This window comes from Macaca fascicularis, chromosome 4 (genome assembly GCF_037993035.2).
Source record: "Macaca fascicularis isolate 582-1 chromosome 4, T2T-MFA8v1.1".
NCBI lineage: Eukaryota > Metazoa > Chordata > Mammalia > Primates > Cercopithecidae > Macaca > Macaca fascicularis.
In genome coordinates this window covers 16154646-16173861 of record NC_088378.1, presented here as the reverse complement: position 1 = coordinate 16173861, position 19216 = coordinate 16154646, and the positions used below count along the sequence as shown (strand labels likewise).

The following is a 19216-nucleotide window of genomic DNA, read 5'->3' as shown; positions in this document are numbered from 1 at the left end:
ATAGAGCAGTTGTCTCTGTAGCTTCAGTTTAACTTTGCTTTACTACCATGTGGAAGAATTTGTGGTTCATTAATATGCTATGTTGTTGATGTTACTGCTGCAGCTACTGCTGTCATTTGCTCATAGCGGTAGAGGTAGGGAAGAGAGGGGGCCTAATGTTCCATGAATGTAAAATGCACAAATAATATACAAATTTTTTATCCTTATTAATGATGAGGACATCACAAAGTACTTTTTGGTGCTAGTATGTCACTTTTATCCCTTAATTTGGTTTACTTTTATAGGGAGGGAAAAGTAAAGATGCACCTTCATGGGATCCTGTTGCCCTGAAATTCCCAGAGCGGAATACTCCAAGAAACTCTCATTGCCACCTTTCCAACAGCCCTAGAGCAATAGAGCACGCCTATCAATATGGAGGAACAGCCAACAGCCGCCAAGAGTTTGAACACTTAAAAGGAGATTTTGGTGCAAAGTAAAGTAACACACTATACTCCTAGACTCTTAATGACATGGCTGGGCTCCATCTTTGTTTGCCACATGTCATCGTTTTTACCTATCTTTCCTTTCTGTGCCACCTTAATCCTATTATGTTATCATCGAAATAAGTACTAAATAGTACATGATTTATACTATCCAAAGAATTATATTCTCTGTGATTTTCCATTTGTAAGGTTCATAAAACAATATTCTACCAGGAGTTTACTGTATTTGACCAAAAAGAAAAGACAGTCAAGGAGGGGAAGATGGAGCAAGTTTCAAATGACTCATCATCTAACCTTGATATCACGCTCCCTTTCCCATACAAATTGCTTTCAGGTTGTAAATGGGAGTGCATTCGAACTACTAGAAGGTTAATAAAGCATTGAAAATACAAATAAGCTTGTTTGTCTATGACCCTCCAGCTATCTCCAACCCCATCACCTCTTTCCAGTATTTCACAAATCTCCAGGTTATCTGATATTACTGAAGAATTATTTTTATAGTTTTAGCACCCAAATATTTTTATATAGGTCTTACATAGCTCTGTCAAACATTCATAGAGGCAAAGTATTCAATAAGAAATCTCTAATGTCTTATAATTTGCTACCTGCCTAATAGGCAGAATCAGTATTTTCTATTTTTTGGGAAGAATTTAGAGTTAATCAAACTAGAAGTTAACCTAGTAAATGTATCTTATCCATAGCCTGTGGTTAAATTTCTAGAAGGTTTTGTTTAATTTCTACAAACTCAGGTGGCTGCTTTTTACACATGGTATCCACTAATTAATTTTTACTGGGAAAAAATTTTAGTCTGTATTTTAGATAGCACACAAGTGATATTATTTGTATTACTCACTAGTATTTTGTCCACATGGATAAACTTCTTTAACATACATATTTTTACTAAATTGCAGCTTTTTTTTTTTTTTTTTTTGAGACAAGGTCTTGTTCTCCCATCCAGGCTGGAGGGCAGTGGCATGATCATGGCTCACTGCACCCTCAACCTTCCAGGCTTAAGTGATCCTCCCACCTCAGCCTCCCAAATAGCTGGGACTACAGGTGTGCACCACCATCCCTGGATAATTTTTTTTTTAATTTTGTAGAGATGGGGTTCCACTATGTTGCCCAAGCTGGTCTTGAACTCCCAGGCTCAAGTGATCCTCCTGCCTTGACCCCCCAAATTACTGGGATTATAGGCCTGAGCCATGGCACCCAGCCTGCAGCCATATTTTCAAAGCAAGACACAGTAAGATCCTTAACTGAAACAACATTTCCTCAAATGTGGAATACATCCTTGTTGTACAAGGAAGTAGAGAAGAATTTACATTTTTGAACTAGCCATGCTAATGTAATATTCATTAATAATACTAAGTATGGAATAATGTTGCTTGGGATTAGATAGAATGGCTACTTATTTATTCTTGCTTACACTGTATTATTTTAAAGAAGTTAGAGATTATCCTCAGTCTCATTTTACGTATGGTAATCCCTTTCTTTTCATTTACCAGATCTCAGTTTTCCATTCGTCTGAGAACTCGTTCCTCTCATGGCATGATCTTCTATGTCTCAGATCAAGAAGAGAATGACTTTATGACTCTATTTTTGGCCCACGGCCGCTTGGTTTACATGTTTAATGTTGGTCACAAGAAACTGAAGATTAGAAGCCAGGAGAAATACAATGATGGCCTGTGGCATGATGTAAGTTGAAGGCAGAGAACAGTATTATCAGCAAATAGCTACCACTGTCAAATGGACACTCATGGGCCTCCATTACTCTCTCTAGAAATATCCATTTTAAAAGTCTGCTGCTGCACACTCAGAATTCAATTTCAAAAAATTGTATTCCTTATAAAAGTCTTGAAGCATACTATTTAAAAAGAGACACAGGCTGAGCATAATTATTTTAACCAAAGGATCAGTGGTCAACATAAACTGAAATTTAGTTTTTAATGATTTCTCACTTATTTTCTACTGCCAATAGGTTTTTACTTTTCAACAATTATTACCGAGTGTCTTTTATTGGCTAAGCTGTGGAAGATACAAAGTGAACAGTAAATCAGTTAGGAAGACAGGATACCACAGTGGGAGCAGATAAATGTTGAAAGAAATTGGTGGGTATGTAATGTCAAGAGTAAGCAATGTAACATGCATTATAATTAATCACAAGAAATCTAAGTGGGAGAGAACATATGGCCTGTTCTGGCCATATGTGGCCTGGTTAACTGGGAAAAGCTTCATAGAGAACATGGAAAAACATAAGCTATATTCAGAAATTAAGCTTTAAATCATTGTATCTAATGGTCAGAAAATATATGGATCACTTCCTCTAATACATGAAGTGGTAAATGGAAGATAAGCAGGAAAAAAATACACCTATGTATATAAAGCAAAGAGGCCTGGAGACAACTCACAATAAAGGCATATGCTGTATAACAAAACAGAATCAAATGAGGGATAAAGTTTCTGCCATTCCAAAAACTGCATTGCCAGAAGCCTACTAAACAGAAGAGATAAACTCCTGACCTTCAGAGATGGGACCATTTTAAAAATAAACTTTCTGAAGATTTCCCACAGCATTGCAATAGCAAAGTTGGAAGAAAAGGAAATACAGCCTTTTCTCCAATCTTGGAATGTACCTGAGATGTGCTATTTTTCTTCTCTTCATCCAGGTGGTATTTATTCGAGAAAGGAGCAGTGGCCGACTGGTAATTGATGGTCTTCGAGTCCTAGAAGAAAGTCTTCCTCCTACTGAAGCTACCTGGAAAATCAAGGGTCCCATTTATTTGGGAGGTGTGGCTCCTGGAAAGGCTGTGAAAAATGTTCAGGTAAGCCAGGCATGACCAGGTAGAGCCATTGACCGTTAGAGCCAGAACATCACCTAATTGAGGCCCTCATTTCACAACTTAAGAAACTGGAAACTAGCATCAGTAAAGCTGTAGTTTTCTGAACATGGGACATCAAAGTACTGTCTTATGGGCTGCCTGTCTGCCCTGTGGCATTACAAAGTCAGAAGTAATCTTTCGATTCTAAGGTAGATGTGAAATGAAAAAGTTTCAGAGGTATAAATTATCATGAAAATTTATGTCTCAAGGGGATCTTATTTGTTCAGAAAGTACCCATACTTTTAATGTAAAGGCATAACAAAAAAGAAAGCAAATCATTGCATTATACATTATTGAGTGAAAAAAAGTTTCAGATCATTATGCAAACTACAATCCCATTTTTGTTTCTTACACACACACGCACACACACACAATTTGTAAATGTATAAGGAAATGTGGTTACCCTGGGGAGAAGTGAGAATATAGTAGAAAAATATCATTTGTGTAATTCAAAAATTAAAAATGTTGCACTTATAAAAAAATTTAGCAATAAAAAGAATGCATCAAAGGACTAAATTTTTCTTCACATAAATATAGGTTATTTTAGCAATGCTAAAAATAATTTCTAAGACCCATTAATGTATGTAGATGAATCAAAAAAGATGGTTTACATTATAATTAGATTTTAGATAAGCAGCCCCAATTCCATGGCAATCTCTTTTGTAAAATGTCCAAATGCAGTACAAAATCGGTTATCTAAAGTGGCCCAAGTTTCATGTCCTGTGATATGATAAATTCTCAACCACAAAAACAGCTCATGAAACCAGAAATGAAAGCTTTCTGCTGTTTATGTGACTATGGTAGATTTAAGTAAAGAACTTTGCTAGCCCTCATCAGCCTTAGGTGATCTTGGCGCAGCTGTCATTCTTGAGGGAAAACTAGGATACTTCTAAATATGCAATTTGAAAACCACAGCTGCAACTTATTGTGTCAAAGTGTAATATAAAAATGTCCATAGCTTAATTACTACAGGTTGACATTATCAAATACAAAATTCCAGCTTCAAACAACCAGTTAAAAAGCAACTATCCAGGAAAGTACTGATCATTGAGATATCTGAAATAAATACAACAAGGAATTATTTGGTTTCCCTCAGGACTCAAACCCCCTCATTTTGCTTCCCCTTGGTGCATCTGTGTTGAGAAAATGGATTTTAAGAAATGTCTTCTTCCCTCAGATTAACTCCATCTACAGTTTTAGTGGCTGTCTCAGCAATCTCCAGCTCAATGGGGCCTCCATCACCTCTGCTTCTCAGACATTCAGTGTGACCCCTTGCTTTGAAGGCCCCATGGAAACAGGAACTTACTTTTCAACAGAAGGAGGATATGTGGTTCTAGGTAACATTAGTCATGTTAAAAATATCAGTCATGAAATGCTTCTTCCTGGAGATGGCTAACAGGGAATATCAGACCCAGAGTTAAAACTTAAGAATGCCAAACTCAGCCCTTAGAAGATGACCTCTCCCCACAAGAACCATCTTTCTCCCTCCTGCACTCCAAATCATACATACAGTCCCCATCCCTGTATACTCTCCCTGACCAGGCTTCTCCATAGCTGCCAAACTTCTGGATGAAGACCACCTGGGCTCCTTTAGAATGTCTATGCTGCTCCGTGGCCTGATCCATGTCAGTTTTTGGCCACCTTGCTCCTCGAGGTCTTGCTCTGCTCCTTCTTGGCATGAACCATTGTTCTACTAAAGGAAGTCCCAGTTTCTCCCCAAGACCTGCAACACCAGCAGACAACATTATCCTTCAGAAATTTTTATTTCTGGATTTTTATTATTCTTCTTGACCATTACTCTCTCACTCATTCAGTTTTTATTGTATGCCTCCCGTAAGGCAGTCCCTGTGCCAGATGATGGGACATAACAGTTCTAAAAATAAATAAAATCCTAGCAGACTACACACAATCACCATCTAATTCATTCCAAGAATATTCTGTGGAGCAATCACTGGGTGTGAGGAAGACACCAAAATAAGTGCCCGGAATGAGGACAGGAAAGGGTATAAAGCTGCATGTTCCCTGCTCTCAAGGCACTTAGGTACTTTGCACATGCCCCAAATAAAGAAATTACACTGCAGCCAAGTATACTTTCTAAACCACCACCATATCCAGCACAACACCCAGAGGTAGTATTTCCTCTTTTGTCTAGCTCATGATTTTACTTTCCTGCCTCATCCACCATTACCCCTACACTAAAACACCTACACTTACAATTCTCAGCCTTTCATGGAATTTCAGTGATAAGAACTCTTAATGGTTTGGACAGCTGGGAATGCGGAGCAAACTGCACAATTTGCATACTACTCCATGAGCATTAACTAATAGCAAGAAAAAATTTTAAATGATTTATAAGATACGTTAAATGAACAGTATTTAGATGCCCTGGTTTGCCATGAGTCTCTTGGAGTAAACACAACTATTCTTAATAAGAATTTTATTGGATCACCTCAGTAACAGCTCCTAAATACTTTCTCTGCTCTTTCTCCTCTGAAATGCTGTACAGCACTGGCACCAGTTAGGTTTTTGTTTAAGAATTATTTTAAAATACAGGTCCAATCAAGACAGCTCTCTTGCTGAGTGACTGCAAAATAAAGCCTAACTTCCATACTTCAGCACTAGAGCCCTTCCCAGCGTGGCTCCCCCTCACCATGCCTCCTTCTCGCCTGGCAGAGACAGTCCAGCCACAATGGCCTTCACAGAGCTCTCCGAGCATTCCAGCCTCTGCAGCTGCGTTCAGTCTGCTTCCTCTGCCCAGATTGCCCCGTCCTCCTCACTGGTGAAATACTCAACAGTGCTGCTGCCACTTGGAATTAATTTCTCCTCCCCTGAGCTCCCATAACACATATTTTGTGTGCTGTTGCCAGCCTCACACCCCACAACAGGATGGATGCGTTAGTTATCTTGGTTCCCCACAGAGCTTTCCCCAGTGAGTTTGACATGGAAAAGCCACTTTCTACTTATCTGTTAAAAAATGCATCAAACTTTCAAAAACAGATAAAAAAGATATATAATTACAAAATCACACCATAGTTACAAATATGATCTTGCTGTTCTTGGGAGTTTATAGTGTTTATCTCCACAGATGAATCTTTCAATATTGGATTGAAGTTTGAAATTGCATTTGAAGTCCGTCCCAGAAGCAGTTCCGGAACCCTGGTCCACGGCCACAGTGTCAATGGGGAGTACCTAAATGTTCACATGAAAAATGGACAGGTAGTGTCTGAAAAAGGTTTAATGATTTGTCTCATCTGACCTTGGATTCTAGATCTGAAGCAGATTTATTTCACAGAATTATTTCATCAATCTTCCCTAACTGAAAAAGAAAAATAGGAAAGTTGTAACATGAAATGTAAATGTGGGCAATATTTGGATTCAGCTTCCTATGTTGAAAGTTGATTTGATCAAAACAGTCATGAAAATATGGCAAAATAATATAAAAAATAATCACCAATAACAACATAAAGAGTTTTAACAAAATAATGAGAAGCACTTTTTTTCACCAAATAACTATCAAAATCAACAAACACTAAAACATCTTTCTAAATATCTATAATATATGTATATCAGATACCATATATACATATACTAGATATGTATATATACTATATATATTATTCTCAAATGATAGAAATAAAAAAATTATGTTATAATTAAATGCCACTTTCATCCTAAGATATTACTAAAGAATATTCATAGAAGTATTCAAATAAATATTAAGAAAAAAGTATATTTTCATTGATGCTGCTAACTTAATATAACAGTTTTTTATTTGGGTTCTAGTACATTCTATTAAATTATATTGAGCCATCACAATAAAACGTATCCCTACTTGGTGCTTACTATTTGTTGGGTACTATTCTAAATGCTTTACCTAGATGAACTCATTTAATCCTCCCAATTATCTCCATGATGTAGGTAACAGTATCGCTTTTAATTTACAAACGAGAAAACTGGGGCAGAGAGTAAGTTAAATAGGAGACTGGCTGTCTAGCTTCAAAGTCCATGTTCTTCACCAATACTTTAACCTGCTTCGTATAACACACTCAATCTTTAGAAATTGAAGGGATTTATTCTATTTCTTAGTGTCCCTCTCTCCCTATTTTCTCCCCATGAAGTTACTTTGTTCTCTCCCCAAAGAGCACCCCCAGCTGAACCTATTTCTATAGCCTGCCAAATAGTGACCCCTTGTGTTCAAATTGCAAATTTAATCATGTGTGAATATTTGTTGAAGTATTGCTTCACTGTGGTAAATTATTTAAGAAATTCTGTTTTATCACAATGAGGAGAAACTAAATCATAGAATGTGCCCTATATTTTGCAGGTCATAGTGAAAGTCAATAATGGCATCAGAGATTTTTCCACCTCAGTAACACCCAAGCAGAGTCTCTGTGATGGCAGATGGCACAGAATTACAGGTGAGAAAAGTTGACTGCCCTGGGGAGCCTGCACACCCAAATGTAAAATTATGACCTGGCAGAACTTAGACTATCACTTATATGATAGGTAACACATGACAGTCTAAAAGTATCCAAGAAAAGAAAATCATGTTATTATACCATTATGTGTATACTGAATCCACATGTGATTTCAGAATATGAGTGCTGCAAAATTGTGTTGAGGAGTTGCTTAAATAATGCATAACTTACAGAGCAAAAACAAAGTAGCACAAGAATATTCTAAATACTCTCCCTTTCTAAGGAAAATGTTACAGTAATCTCTTGGTTAGACATTGTTAGCCATCATTGATGATTTTAATAATTTAGAAGAAAGTGTGAGCTTTATTCTGGAATAAATAAAAGCAATTACTGTGATAAATAGTCTTTCTCATGTAAAAATTCATCACTCCAGTGCCACTTATGACTGGTCTTTGCCCTGCATTTCAGTTATTAGAGATTCTAATGTGGTTCAGTTGGATGTGGACTCTGAAGTGAACCACGTGGTTGGACCCCTGAATCCAAAACCAATTGATCACAGGGAGCCTGTGTTTGTTGGAGGTGTTCCAGGTAAGTGTTGCTTAAAAAGGAAAAGTTTCCAATCCAAAAAACTGAGTTCTCATAATTGTTATTGTAAAATTGAGCCATGTGTTTTCATGATGCACCTAGTTACTCAAAGAATTTTATATACAGTGTTGTTTAAGTGGAAAAAGCACAATAAAGTGACACGTAAGAACTAGACCCTAGCATTCCACCCAGTAGCTATTACTCTCCCTTGCCATGTTTGCTTATTTTTTTCTTTCCTTTCCCTTTTAAGTGCCCTCCACACACATACACACAGTGAAACACATACTCTTATTTCATCTCTAACACAAAGAAAACTCATTGACTAACACTACAGTAGGATCTGAGAACTTTGGGGGATTAAGCTTGCTGTTAATTGCTCCTCTTCCTCAGTAGGAAAAAATGCACAATTCTCTCTGTCCATGATTAGTCTGAACTGCAAAAACAGCTGCAGACCATAAGTTGTTGTCCATTGGTAGTGACATTCCCTCAGAGAGGTTCCCAGCTGCAATTCTGTAAACATCATCAGTCACTGCTGCTGTCATCTGCCAAGAATGGTGTATAATCCAGGATTGTGACAAGACACTTATGGACAACACATAAACACCCCAATTGTTTTAAACCTCTGAAGCAAGGACCATGTCCTCATATTGAATACATTTGTTTTTACACATTTCACTAACTTGGAAAACCTGAATGCTATGGCTGGGGAGTGGGATTTAAAAGGGAAATAACCCAGCTTTTGCAGCGGGAACTTGGTGGTGAGTTTTTAATTGACCTATCATAGTTGTACATATTTTGGGGATACATGTGATATTTTGATACCTGTATACAACGTGTAATGATCAAATCAAGATAATTGTAATATCCATCACCTAAAACGTTTATCTTTTCTTTGTGTTGGTAACATTACAACCCTTCTCTTCTAGCTATTTTGAAATATACAATAAATTATCTTAACTATAATTTCCCTATTGTACTATGAAATACTAGAAATTATTCCTTCTATCTTACCGTGTTTTTGTACCCAGTAACCAAGTTCTTTTCATCTCCTTCTTCCCCCTTCCCTTCCCTTCCCAACCTCTAGTAACTACCAACTGCTCTCTACCTCTCTCCATGAGATTTACTTCTTAAGCTCATATATGTGAGTGAGGACACATGATATTTGTCTTTCTGTGCTTGGCTTGGTGGGGATTTTAATAATCTTCTAATAGATTATTTTTAGACTGACCCATAAAGACAGACAATGCTTTAAAGAAGAGGGCAAGAAAGCACAGATAAAATTAAGCATCTGACCTTGGGTACTCCAAAAATAGTAACAACTAAGCACTCTTCTTTGTCTGAACTTTTTCAAATACCAGTATTGACAATAATGGTAACCCGGTGTGAAAAGAAATATTTGAGACCCTCGCAAAGCAACTCTTCTCCTTTGTCTCCCCATTTCACTCCCTTCTCCACTCCCCAGTCCTCTCCCTGTTCTGACTTCAGCTTTGAAAGGATTCTGTCGAAAGGATTCTGTCAAAGGCCGGCACTGTACTTCATGCAGGTGCAGCATGAAAACGTCTCACATCACTGCATATTTCTGCACATTGCTTCCCTCCAGAAATCACAACACAGTTTAAAATGTTTCACAGCTTCCCAAGGTCCTCCAGGATTAAATTCACCATAGCATGCAAGCTTCTTGATCATCTGTCTCCTCCTCGTCCCTACCTTTGGGATCTCCCCACACTTTCCGGGACTTGCAGTTCCTAAATGTTTAGTGATGGTCTCTTTGCTCCAGGCCTTTGCATAAGGGAACTGGGCCTCAATTTCTGGGAAATGTTCTTCCTTTACTTCCCTAGTACCTTTGTTAAGAAACAACTTCTCCTATTCCTCCCCAGTCTAACTCCTATTGACCTTTAGGACTCAGCTCAGACATTTACTTACATACATGCCCCTTTCCCTCTAGGATGTGTACGCATACCACTGTTGTAGCACTTAGTACAGAATATTGTTGAAACTAAGTAGTACATTCCTTGATGGCAGGGAACATGACTACATCCAACACATAGCATAGATTGTCTATTAAGCAATGTGCTAGGCTTTGGGAGGTGGACAAAACAAGCATGACCTTCCCTTGTGGAAGCTGGAGTATTTGTCCTTCACTATGTACCCAATGTGCTTACTACATCTTTCAAACAGATATTTATCTTTGATTTTTGTTTGTTTGTTTGCTTTCACAGTCTGATCCCAGCCTCACACACTGCTATCATCCCTCACTACAAGAGTTGCTAAGCCCCACAGACTGGACAGGCAAGATGTACCTAAAGCCAAATTCAGCCTGCCTGAGACATAGAATGAATAGCAAACTTTAGCTAACGAGCCAGCGCAGGAGCTAGCAGGCCAGAAGGGCGTAACCACTAGCCCGCTGCACCACTGCAGCTTTTAATTCCATCTAAGAATTAGGCCAGCCAGCCTAGAACAAAAGCAATTATAATTTCAGATGAAATGTAATTAATTATATCATTTTGAGCTGTTCAAGATTAATTCCACTAAAATCATATCAGAAACCAGGCATTAAGAGGATAACTAAAGAAATTAGGCTAAATAAAACCCCTAAATGCACTGAATTCTCCAAGAATACCACTCAGAACTCTGGTGACTCATTATTTCTATCCATAAAAAGCTAATGCATAAAATTCATGGAACTATAGGCCAAAAAAGTCAACTTTAGTATGTGACAGTTTTAAAATCAAAATTAAAAATTAAATCCTTTTTTTCTGCCAGATGTATTGGCTCGCACCTGTAATCCCGGCACTTTGGGAGGCCAAGGCGGGTGGATCACTTGAGCTCAGGAGTTAGAGACCAGCCTGGCCAACATAGTGAAACCCCATATCTACTAAAGATATAAAAAATAGCTGAGTGTGGTGGTGAGCACCTGTAATCCTTTCAGCTACTCAGGAGGCTGAGGCAGGAGAATTGCTTGAACCCAGGAGGTAGAGATTGTAGTGAGCAGAGATCGCACCACTGCACTCCAGCCTGGGCAACAGAGTGAGACTCCGTCTCAAAATAATAATAATAATAATAATGTTTTGTTAATGTAGCCCACCCACAGGTCTAACCATTCATTCCTCTACTGAAAATTCTGCATTATTTGTATATAGTCAAGCCTTCAACCTGGGAAACATTCTCTCTTAAAATTATGCATTAATTTCATTAATCAATTACTTAGGGTCCTAGGGCACTGTACTGTCACTACCTACAATTAATTGTGTGGCGAATTATTCAGACCACTAACTGCTACGTGAATTATTACCTCCAGATGGTTTCCCTCATAAGCCAAAGGATGGTAAGCTTGGGCAGAATCAAAACCCACGTTCTAAGTCTGGTATCCAAAGTAAGCAGAAGTATTACTTTGCTTACTTTGAGGTATTACTTACCCCTCATAAGCTTTCCTGTTCACTCATTTCTTACCCAGATGATGAAGTACACTGAACAGGCTTGAAGAATAGTCACACTAATCTAGAGACAATAAAGGGAATTGATCTCTCAGGCCCCTTCCAAATCTAAACCTTTTATGATTATCATTCTAAATATGAAATGCTATTTCCATGATTTATTTTCAGTACACGGTTTCTGCATATTCTTCCCTACATTGCTTAGAAAACTTATTACAGCTGCTTGCTGATGTTTCATTTGCTGTTCTATGTTCTTTCCTGAATTACTGATTTCTAAGTGTTTTCCATCCTTTATCTGCTATTGCTCACATAGCTGTTGGTAAATAATAATAAGCTTTGGGTAAATGGATTTTAATTTTATGATCTTTCTAAGCTCTCTAAATTGTTTTAAATTATATTGCTTCTATCATCCTAACACATTTAATTGTGTCTGTACAATTAATAAGTATAAGGCTTCTTCTAGATTTCTAATTAAGATAAGAGAAGAAAGTTCCCTTAGCATACCACAGGGCACCTGTGCCCACACAAAGACTAAGCGAGTTATCATTATCCTATTTATAGTTCTTAAACCCTGAGCTCAGAAAAATTAACTTTTAGTTTATGTGAATTCATTATTATCTCATTATATTTTATGAACAGGCAAAAATGTGGAGGCTTAAGGGTGAAGGGTAATGAATTAAACAGAAATATTAACCAGTCCAAAAATAGTATAGAAGCTAAAATTTCTTTCCTCCTTTTTAGCAAAGCACACATTATAAGTGAGGCCCAGGTGAAATTAACTTTAAAAAAATAGGTAGATCATGAAAATTCACTGTTGAGGCTTTACATATAAGTGGTAAATTTCAGCCTTGAAAGACAGCTACAATACACAGAAATCTGATCATGGAAAAACATGGCAAAATATTAAAATTACCACATGTTCATAGAACTTCACAAACAACGTTCCTGAGAAATGAGTCAATTATAACTATATTCCATTTTTGAAATGTAAATCATGTCGATGATATGAGCAAATATGTATACTTTTACCAGGAAGTAATATTTGGGCTTAGAATACCTTCATTGCAATCTTTGTTTTTATTTCTTGCTCTTTTCAGAATCTCTACTGACACCACGCTTGGCCCCCAGCAAACCCTTCACAGGCTGCATACGCCACTTTGTGATTGACGGACACCCAGTGAGCTTCAGTAAAGCAGCCCTGGTCAGCGGCGCCGTAAGCATCAACTCCTGTCCAGCAGCCTGACACAACAGAACACAGCCGCCCAAATACAAAGTTCTTTAGAGCACTGAAAGAAACACAAAGCCAGCCAGGAGGAACAGCAGCTCTTCCTTCTGGTGGAAGCTTTCATCTAGTTGAACAGGACTTAAATGAATCATCAGGGACTGGATATTTCTTATTTCTCATTTGGATTCTTACCTTGAGTCCAAAATGTCTGCAATGGACAATAATTGAAGGAGTGGCAAACTTACTTGTATTGAGAGCACACGCAATTCCTACTGGTGAAATTACTGTTTCTGTTTTCTAATAAAATAGAAGGGATTCTGAATAAACATTTGCACACATTTTTGAAGTGCGGCTAGATTCTCAAATTCACCTTTCTTCCAGGGAAGATAACTTTCAATCTATATAAAAATCTCTTTGTCCTAAAACTACCTTTCTTTATTTTGAAGAGACTCACTAACTTACATATAATCTAAAATTAGATAATAGATTTGTTTTTAGCCCTTTTGTTTGGTCTATCGGTATAAGAAGAATATTTTAGGTTTATAGCTGCAGTTATCAAGGTTTAATAAAGTAAATTTCTAACAGAATACTAGAAAAATGTAGTATAATTTAATTTTTTCTAAATAAGAAAAAGGGAAACTACTTTTTTCCCTTCCTTATCTGTTTAAAAGAAAAATAAAATTATACATGAGGGGGTGCTTCTGTAGGTTATTATTACTATTATTGTGTGTTCTATAGAAATCATTGAGGATATCACAACAAAAACAGGAGGACAAAATCGTAAGATTCAATTTCAGAGTACACAAGTCCTTTTATTAAAAGTTTGCTCCTAGCCTGGGCAACATAATGAGATCCCATCTCTACAGAAAAATTTGTACATGGGCACACACCTGTAGTCCCAGCTACTTGGGAGGCTGAGATCGGAGGAGTGCTTAAGCTCAGGAGTTCAAAGCTGCAGTGAGCTATGACTGCTGACTGCACCACTGCACTCCAGCCTGGGCAACAGAGTGAGATCCTGTCTCAAAAACAAAGTGTGCTCCCCACATTACCGGCAACACAACTAGTCTTATTTCTAAAATGTTATAATCTTTTTTCCAAGTAGCTACATTAATAAAGCCTAGAAAAAATGGGCTTGAATGGCTGGTAGAATATTAATATGTAGAAATGAAATAAAAGAATTATATCTGAAAAACTCAACTCAGAAGACAGAAAAAGAGAAAATAGGCCCTGATATCAACAGAATTAACAATACATAAAGGGAGTAACTTTTGAGGGGAGAGCATATAAAATATTTTGAGGAATTACCAAGGGAAATAAAACAATGTTACCTTGAAATGATTACATATATTACATATTGGTACATATGTCAATACCTACCTACATCCCCTGCTACCCTTCTGTCTGAAATATACAAATAATGATAATGTTGAAGATATCGATGAACATAGCTAACGTCTGTTCATAGAGGACTTACTAAGTGCCAGGCACTATGATAAGCTAAAGTTGATTATTTTATTTGTTCATTCCACTAATCCTTTGAGGTAATATTTGCAGCTCAGATAACTTGCCCACTGTCATTCAGCTGGACCAAGAAGCCAGTAGTCGAAACAAGACTGCCTGCCTCCAGGGGCAGCATGATTGTCACCTTGCTTGCCTGCCTCCAAAGACTATCTGCCTTCCAGCTGACCAGAGCCAGAGAGGTACCATAAAGTAGTGAGCTGGCAGGGTCTCACTGAGAAAATCAAGAGGGCACTTGCTTTGACTCATCTAGAAGAGCAGTAGGTTTCTAGGGGCCAATCCCTTCTTCTTTAAGACTGGGTGAGAGAAACCATTTCAGCACAACTGGCAGTGCAACACCTTGATGCCCCCAACACCACACACACAAACCTGCAGCACATGCACACACGGAGTCTATATACGGTACAGAAAGCCAACTGAACAAGCCCCTGTCCAAAATGTGAGTGCCACGAATTTTCATCTGTGTTATTCACTGATATGTTGCAAGAGCTGAGACCAGTGTCTGGCAAGTAAGTATATGCTCATAACGAGTGAATTTAAAGGAAGCCTAGTTTCCATAAAGTTATCCCCTCACCTAACCTCCTAAGGCAATCACTTGACTTGTAAATTTCCTGGAAGTCTGAGAAAAGGAAAAAACAGACAGTGACTTCTCTGAGTTCCACTGAGCCCCAGAAATCTCTCGTTTGCCTGAGGGTGTTGGGAGAAGCCTGAGGGAATGATGGTACAGTCCTCAGAGAGACAAAAAGCACTCTCTCAGGTCTCTGATAACCTTTCAAGTCCTGAAGAGTAGGTAAGAAGTTTGGCTACCATGAATAGGACCACTCAGTTTCTAAACGTCACAGCACCCAAGGACACCATTCCCAGAGAAGACTACTAGAGGGTAGGATGAGGTGGGCAGAAGGTAGATGGGATTAGGGGTGAAAGCCTGATGATCTGCCAAAGCATGGGACGGAAAGGCAGAAATGTAAGTGGAATGTAGCGTGACCCTAGCAGCCAAAAGAAACAGTTGAATCTCTCAAGGAACTCCTCAAGTGTAGTGATGGTGGCTGCTCAGGCTTGAGTCCCTCACCAGCCCAGCCAGACCACAGTTTACAAACAGAGAGCTAAATCAGCATCCTCAACAGAACATGTTGTCAAATGATCATGTCTAAAGACTGTTGATTAATGAGCTGATGTCAGCGAGCTGGAAGGTTATGAAAGCATGGTGTCACCAAGTTACCCTAGGACCTATTTGTAATACTCCCTTACAGAAAGCTTACACCTGGAAATGTAAGAAATGTGGGAAGGCAATTTATTCAGGGTAAAGGCCTTGGAAGACTAAATAATTCATACTGCTGAAAAACTCTATTTATCCTTTTAATGCCTTTAAATCCGTAGTGATGCCCCTACTATCATTCCTGATTTGATAATTTGTGTCTTCTTTTTTATCCTGATAATTCCACCCAGAGGCTTATCAATTTTATTGATCTTTTTTAAGAGCCAGCTTTTGGTTCTATTGATTTTCTCTATTATTTATCTGCTCTTATATCATTGTTTCTTCTCTTATCTTTATTACTTCTTTCTTTCTGCTTATTTTGGATTTAGTTTGCTCATTTTTTCTGTTTTCTTAAGGTAGAAGCTTAGATCATTGCCTTGAGATGTTTCTTCTTTTCTAATGCAAGAATTTAATTCTCTCTAAGCACTACCCATGCATTTTGATATGCTGTGTTTTCATTTTCATTTAGTTCAAAGTACTTTCTAATTTATTCAGTCATTTCTCCTTTTATTCATGAGTTATTCAGAACTGTCTCACTTAGTATTCCAATATTGTGAGATTCTCTGGGTATCTTTCTGCTATTAACTTATAATTTAATTCTACTGTAAGACATACTTTGCATACCCTTCCATACTTTGAATACTTTTCAATTTATTGAAACTTGTTTTCTGGCCTACAATATATTCTACTTGGTAAATTTTCCATGTGCACTTGAAAAGAATATACAGTATTCTGCTGTTCCTAGGTAAAGTGTTGTATATCGATTGTCATGTCCTCTATATCCCTACTGATTCTGTTTACTTGTTCTACCAGCTGAAATCCTGAACAACAAATGTGGAGTTATTTCTCCTTTCAACTGCATCCATTTTTGCTTCATGTACTTTGAAGGTCTGGCATAAACATGAAAGAGTGTTAGGTACTCTTGATGTCTTGACTCCTTTATGATTACGAATTGTCTCTCTTTACCTCTGTAAATTCTTTGCTCTGAAATCTTCTTGTCTATTATTAACATAGCTACTCCAGCTTTCTTCAGATTAATGTCTGCATAGTATATCTATTTCTATCCTTTTATACTTTTAATTTATCTGAGTCTTAGTATTTAAGGTGGGTTCATGTAGACAGCTTATAGTTGCATCTTTTCTAGCTAATCTGACAATCTCTGCCTTTTGACTGAAATTTAGACCTTCTGTAATTAATGCAAATATCAATATGATATGATGTAAATATATTACCTTTGTTCCTTCTTTCCTCTTTTCCTGTTTTCTTTAGAATTAAATGAGTAATATTTATTCCATTTACTCTCCACTATACAATAGTTAGTGCTACTGTATTAGCTCTAATTCTGTTTGTTAGGTTTTAGAGATAACTCAAGTTTAATTTACTTCATCACAGTCTATTGTCAAATACCATTGTGTCATTTCACAAATAGTCTAAGAATTACAAAAGTAAACTTCTATTTTCCTCCTCCTTTATTTTTTTGCTAGTATTATACATTATAATTTTACATGAAATATCATTGCCATAGTTTGCCTTAAACAGTTACCTTTAGTGTTTAAAAATTTTTAAAGCCTATATATTTATCCCCATATTTTCCATGTCTTGTGTTCTTTCTTTCTAAAGATCCAAATTTCCATCTAGTACCATTTTCTTTCTGCCTGAAAAACTTCCTTGAACATTTTTTATAGTGAAGATCTGTTAGTAATGAATTCTCTCAGCATTTGTTTGACTGAAAAGTCTTTACTTCACCTTCATTTTTGAAAGATACTTTAAAGATATTGCTCCATTGCCTTTTTGCCTTCATATTTTCTGATGAAAAGTGTACTCTCATTCTTTTGTTTCTCTGAATGCATGTGTCATTCACTATCAAGTTTTAAGATTTTTCTCTTCAATTTAATTAGGACATGTCATTGTTTTGTTTTCACGTTTCTTCTCCTTAGGGTTGGTTAAGGTACTTGGATCTGCGAGTTTATAGTTTTCATCAAATTTGGGGAAAAATATTTCTTCAAATATTTTTCTATTACCCTCCCTTCTTCTGAGAAGCCACTTACATATATATTAGACTGCTTGATAATGAAACGCAAAACGTATACTCTTTTCTTAATTGCTTTTTTCTTTGTACTTGACGTTGGATAACTTAAATAGCTATGTCTTCTAGTTCATTAATATTTTCTTCTCCAGTATCTAATCTCTTAATCGTATTCAGTGTATATTATTACTTTAGATATTGTACTTTTCATCTCTAAAAGTTCTATCTGGGTCATTTTTATACCTTCCATTTATTTCTTCATTATGCTTTCGTCTACTACTTGAATGATATTTATAGTAGCTTGTCTGCTGTATTTGTCCATTTTTACACTGCTATAAAGAACTACCTGAGACTGGGTATTTTAGGAAGAAAAGAGGTTTAAATGACTCAGTTCCACAGGCTTAACAGGAAGCATGGCTAGGAGACCTCAGGAAACTTACAGTCATAGCAGAAGGCAAAGGGAAGCAAGCACATCTTACCATGGTGGAGCAGGAGAGACAGAGGGAAAAGGGGGAAGTGCTACACACTTTTAAACAACCAGATCTCGTAAGAACTCACTCACTATCAAGAGAACACCAAGGGGTGTTCTCCATATCCATGGAGAATACTCCATATTCATATCCATATGGGTGTTCACCATAATCCAATCACCTCCTACCAGGTCCCTCCCCCAATACTAGGAGATACAATTCAACATGAGATTTGGGTTGGGACACAGAGCCAAATCATATCATTTACTAATGCTGTCATCTGTCATTCTGAGTCTGTTACCATCGACTAAAGATTCTCCTGACTGTGGAATGCCTTTTCCTTTTTTTTTTTTTTTTTCCCTTGGCATGCCTGGTAATTTTTTATTAGATGCTAATCACTGTGAATGTTACACTTTCAGTGCTGGATTTTATTGTAGTTTTTATTTTTATTCTGAGGGGTTGTCTCCCCTTGGATGCAGTTAAGTTACTTGAAATCAGTTTGATTCTTTCAAATGTTGCTCTTAAACTCTGTTAAGGCAAGTCCAGAGTAGTCTTCAGTCTATTCCCATCTCCATAACCTAACACTAACCCTACTTTGGCAATATCTTGCTGAAGACTCTACTCAATGATCCATGTACTATATTAAAAGATCCACTATTGTTGAAACACACATTCTTCCCAGCCCTGTATGAGCTCTGAGGAATTTTTCTTTTTTTCTTTTTTCTTGTTTTCTTTTTTTTTTTTTTTTTTTTTTTTTTTTTTTTTTTTTTTTTTTGAGATGAAGTATCATTCTGTTGCTTAGGTTGGAGCACAGTGGTGCAATCTCAGCTCACTGCAACCTCTACCTCTCGGGTTCAAGCAATTTTCCTGCCTCAGCTTCCCAAGTAGCTGGGATTACAGGCACCTGCCACCATACCCGGCTAA

The 19216-nt window shown here is 37.3% G+C and overlaps 1 protein-coding gene across 4 annotated transcripts in view; it reads left to right on the top strand.

Annotated features, from left to right (window-relative positions):
• LAMA4 (laminin subunit alpha 4) overlaps positions 1–13349 on the top strand; it is a 149172-nt gene extending 135823 nt beyond the window's left edge. For all 4 annotated transcript variants that reach the window (XM_065543230.1, XM_005551624.4, XM_015448572.3 and 1 more), the window contains 8 exons: positions 285–472; positions 1988–2177; positions 3149–3304; positions 4539–4698; positions 6447–6577; positions 7686–7779; positions 8248–8367; positions 12896–13349. In XM_065543230.1, the coding sequence (XP_065399302.1) occupies positions 285–472; positions 1988–2177; positions 3149–3304; positions 4539–4698; positions 6447–6577; positions 7686–7779; positions 8248–8367; positions 12896–13041 (1185 nt within the window). In that variant the 3' untranslated portion in view covers positions 13042–13349. The remainder of the gene's footprint in view (positions 1–284; positions 473–1987; positions 2178–3148; positions 3305–4538; positions 4699–6446; positions 6578–7685; positions 7780–8247; positions 8368–12895) is intronic.
• Positions 13350–19216: the final 5867 nt, after the last annotated feature.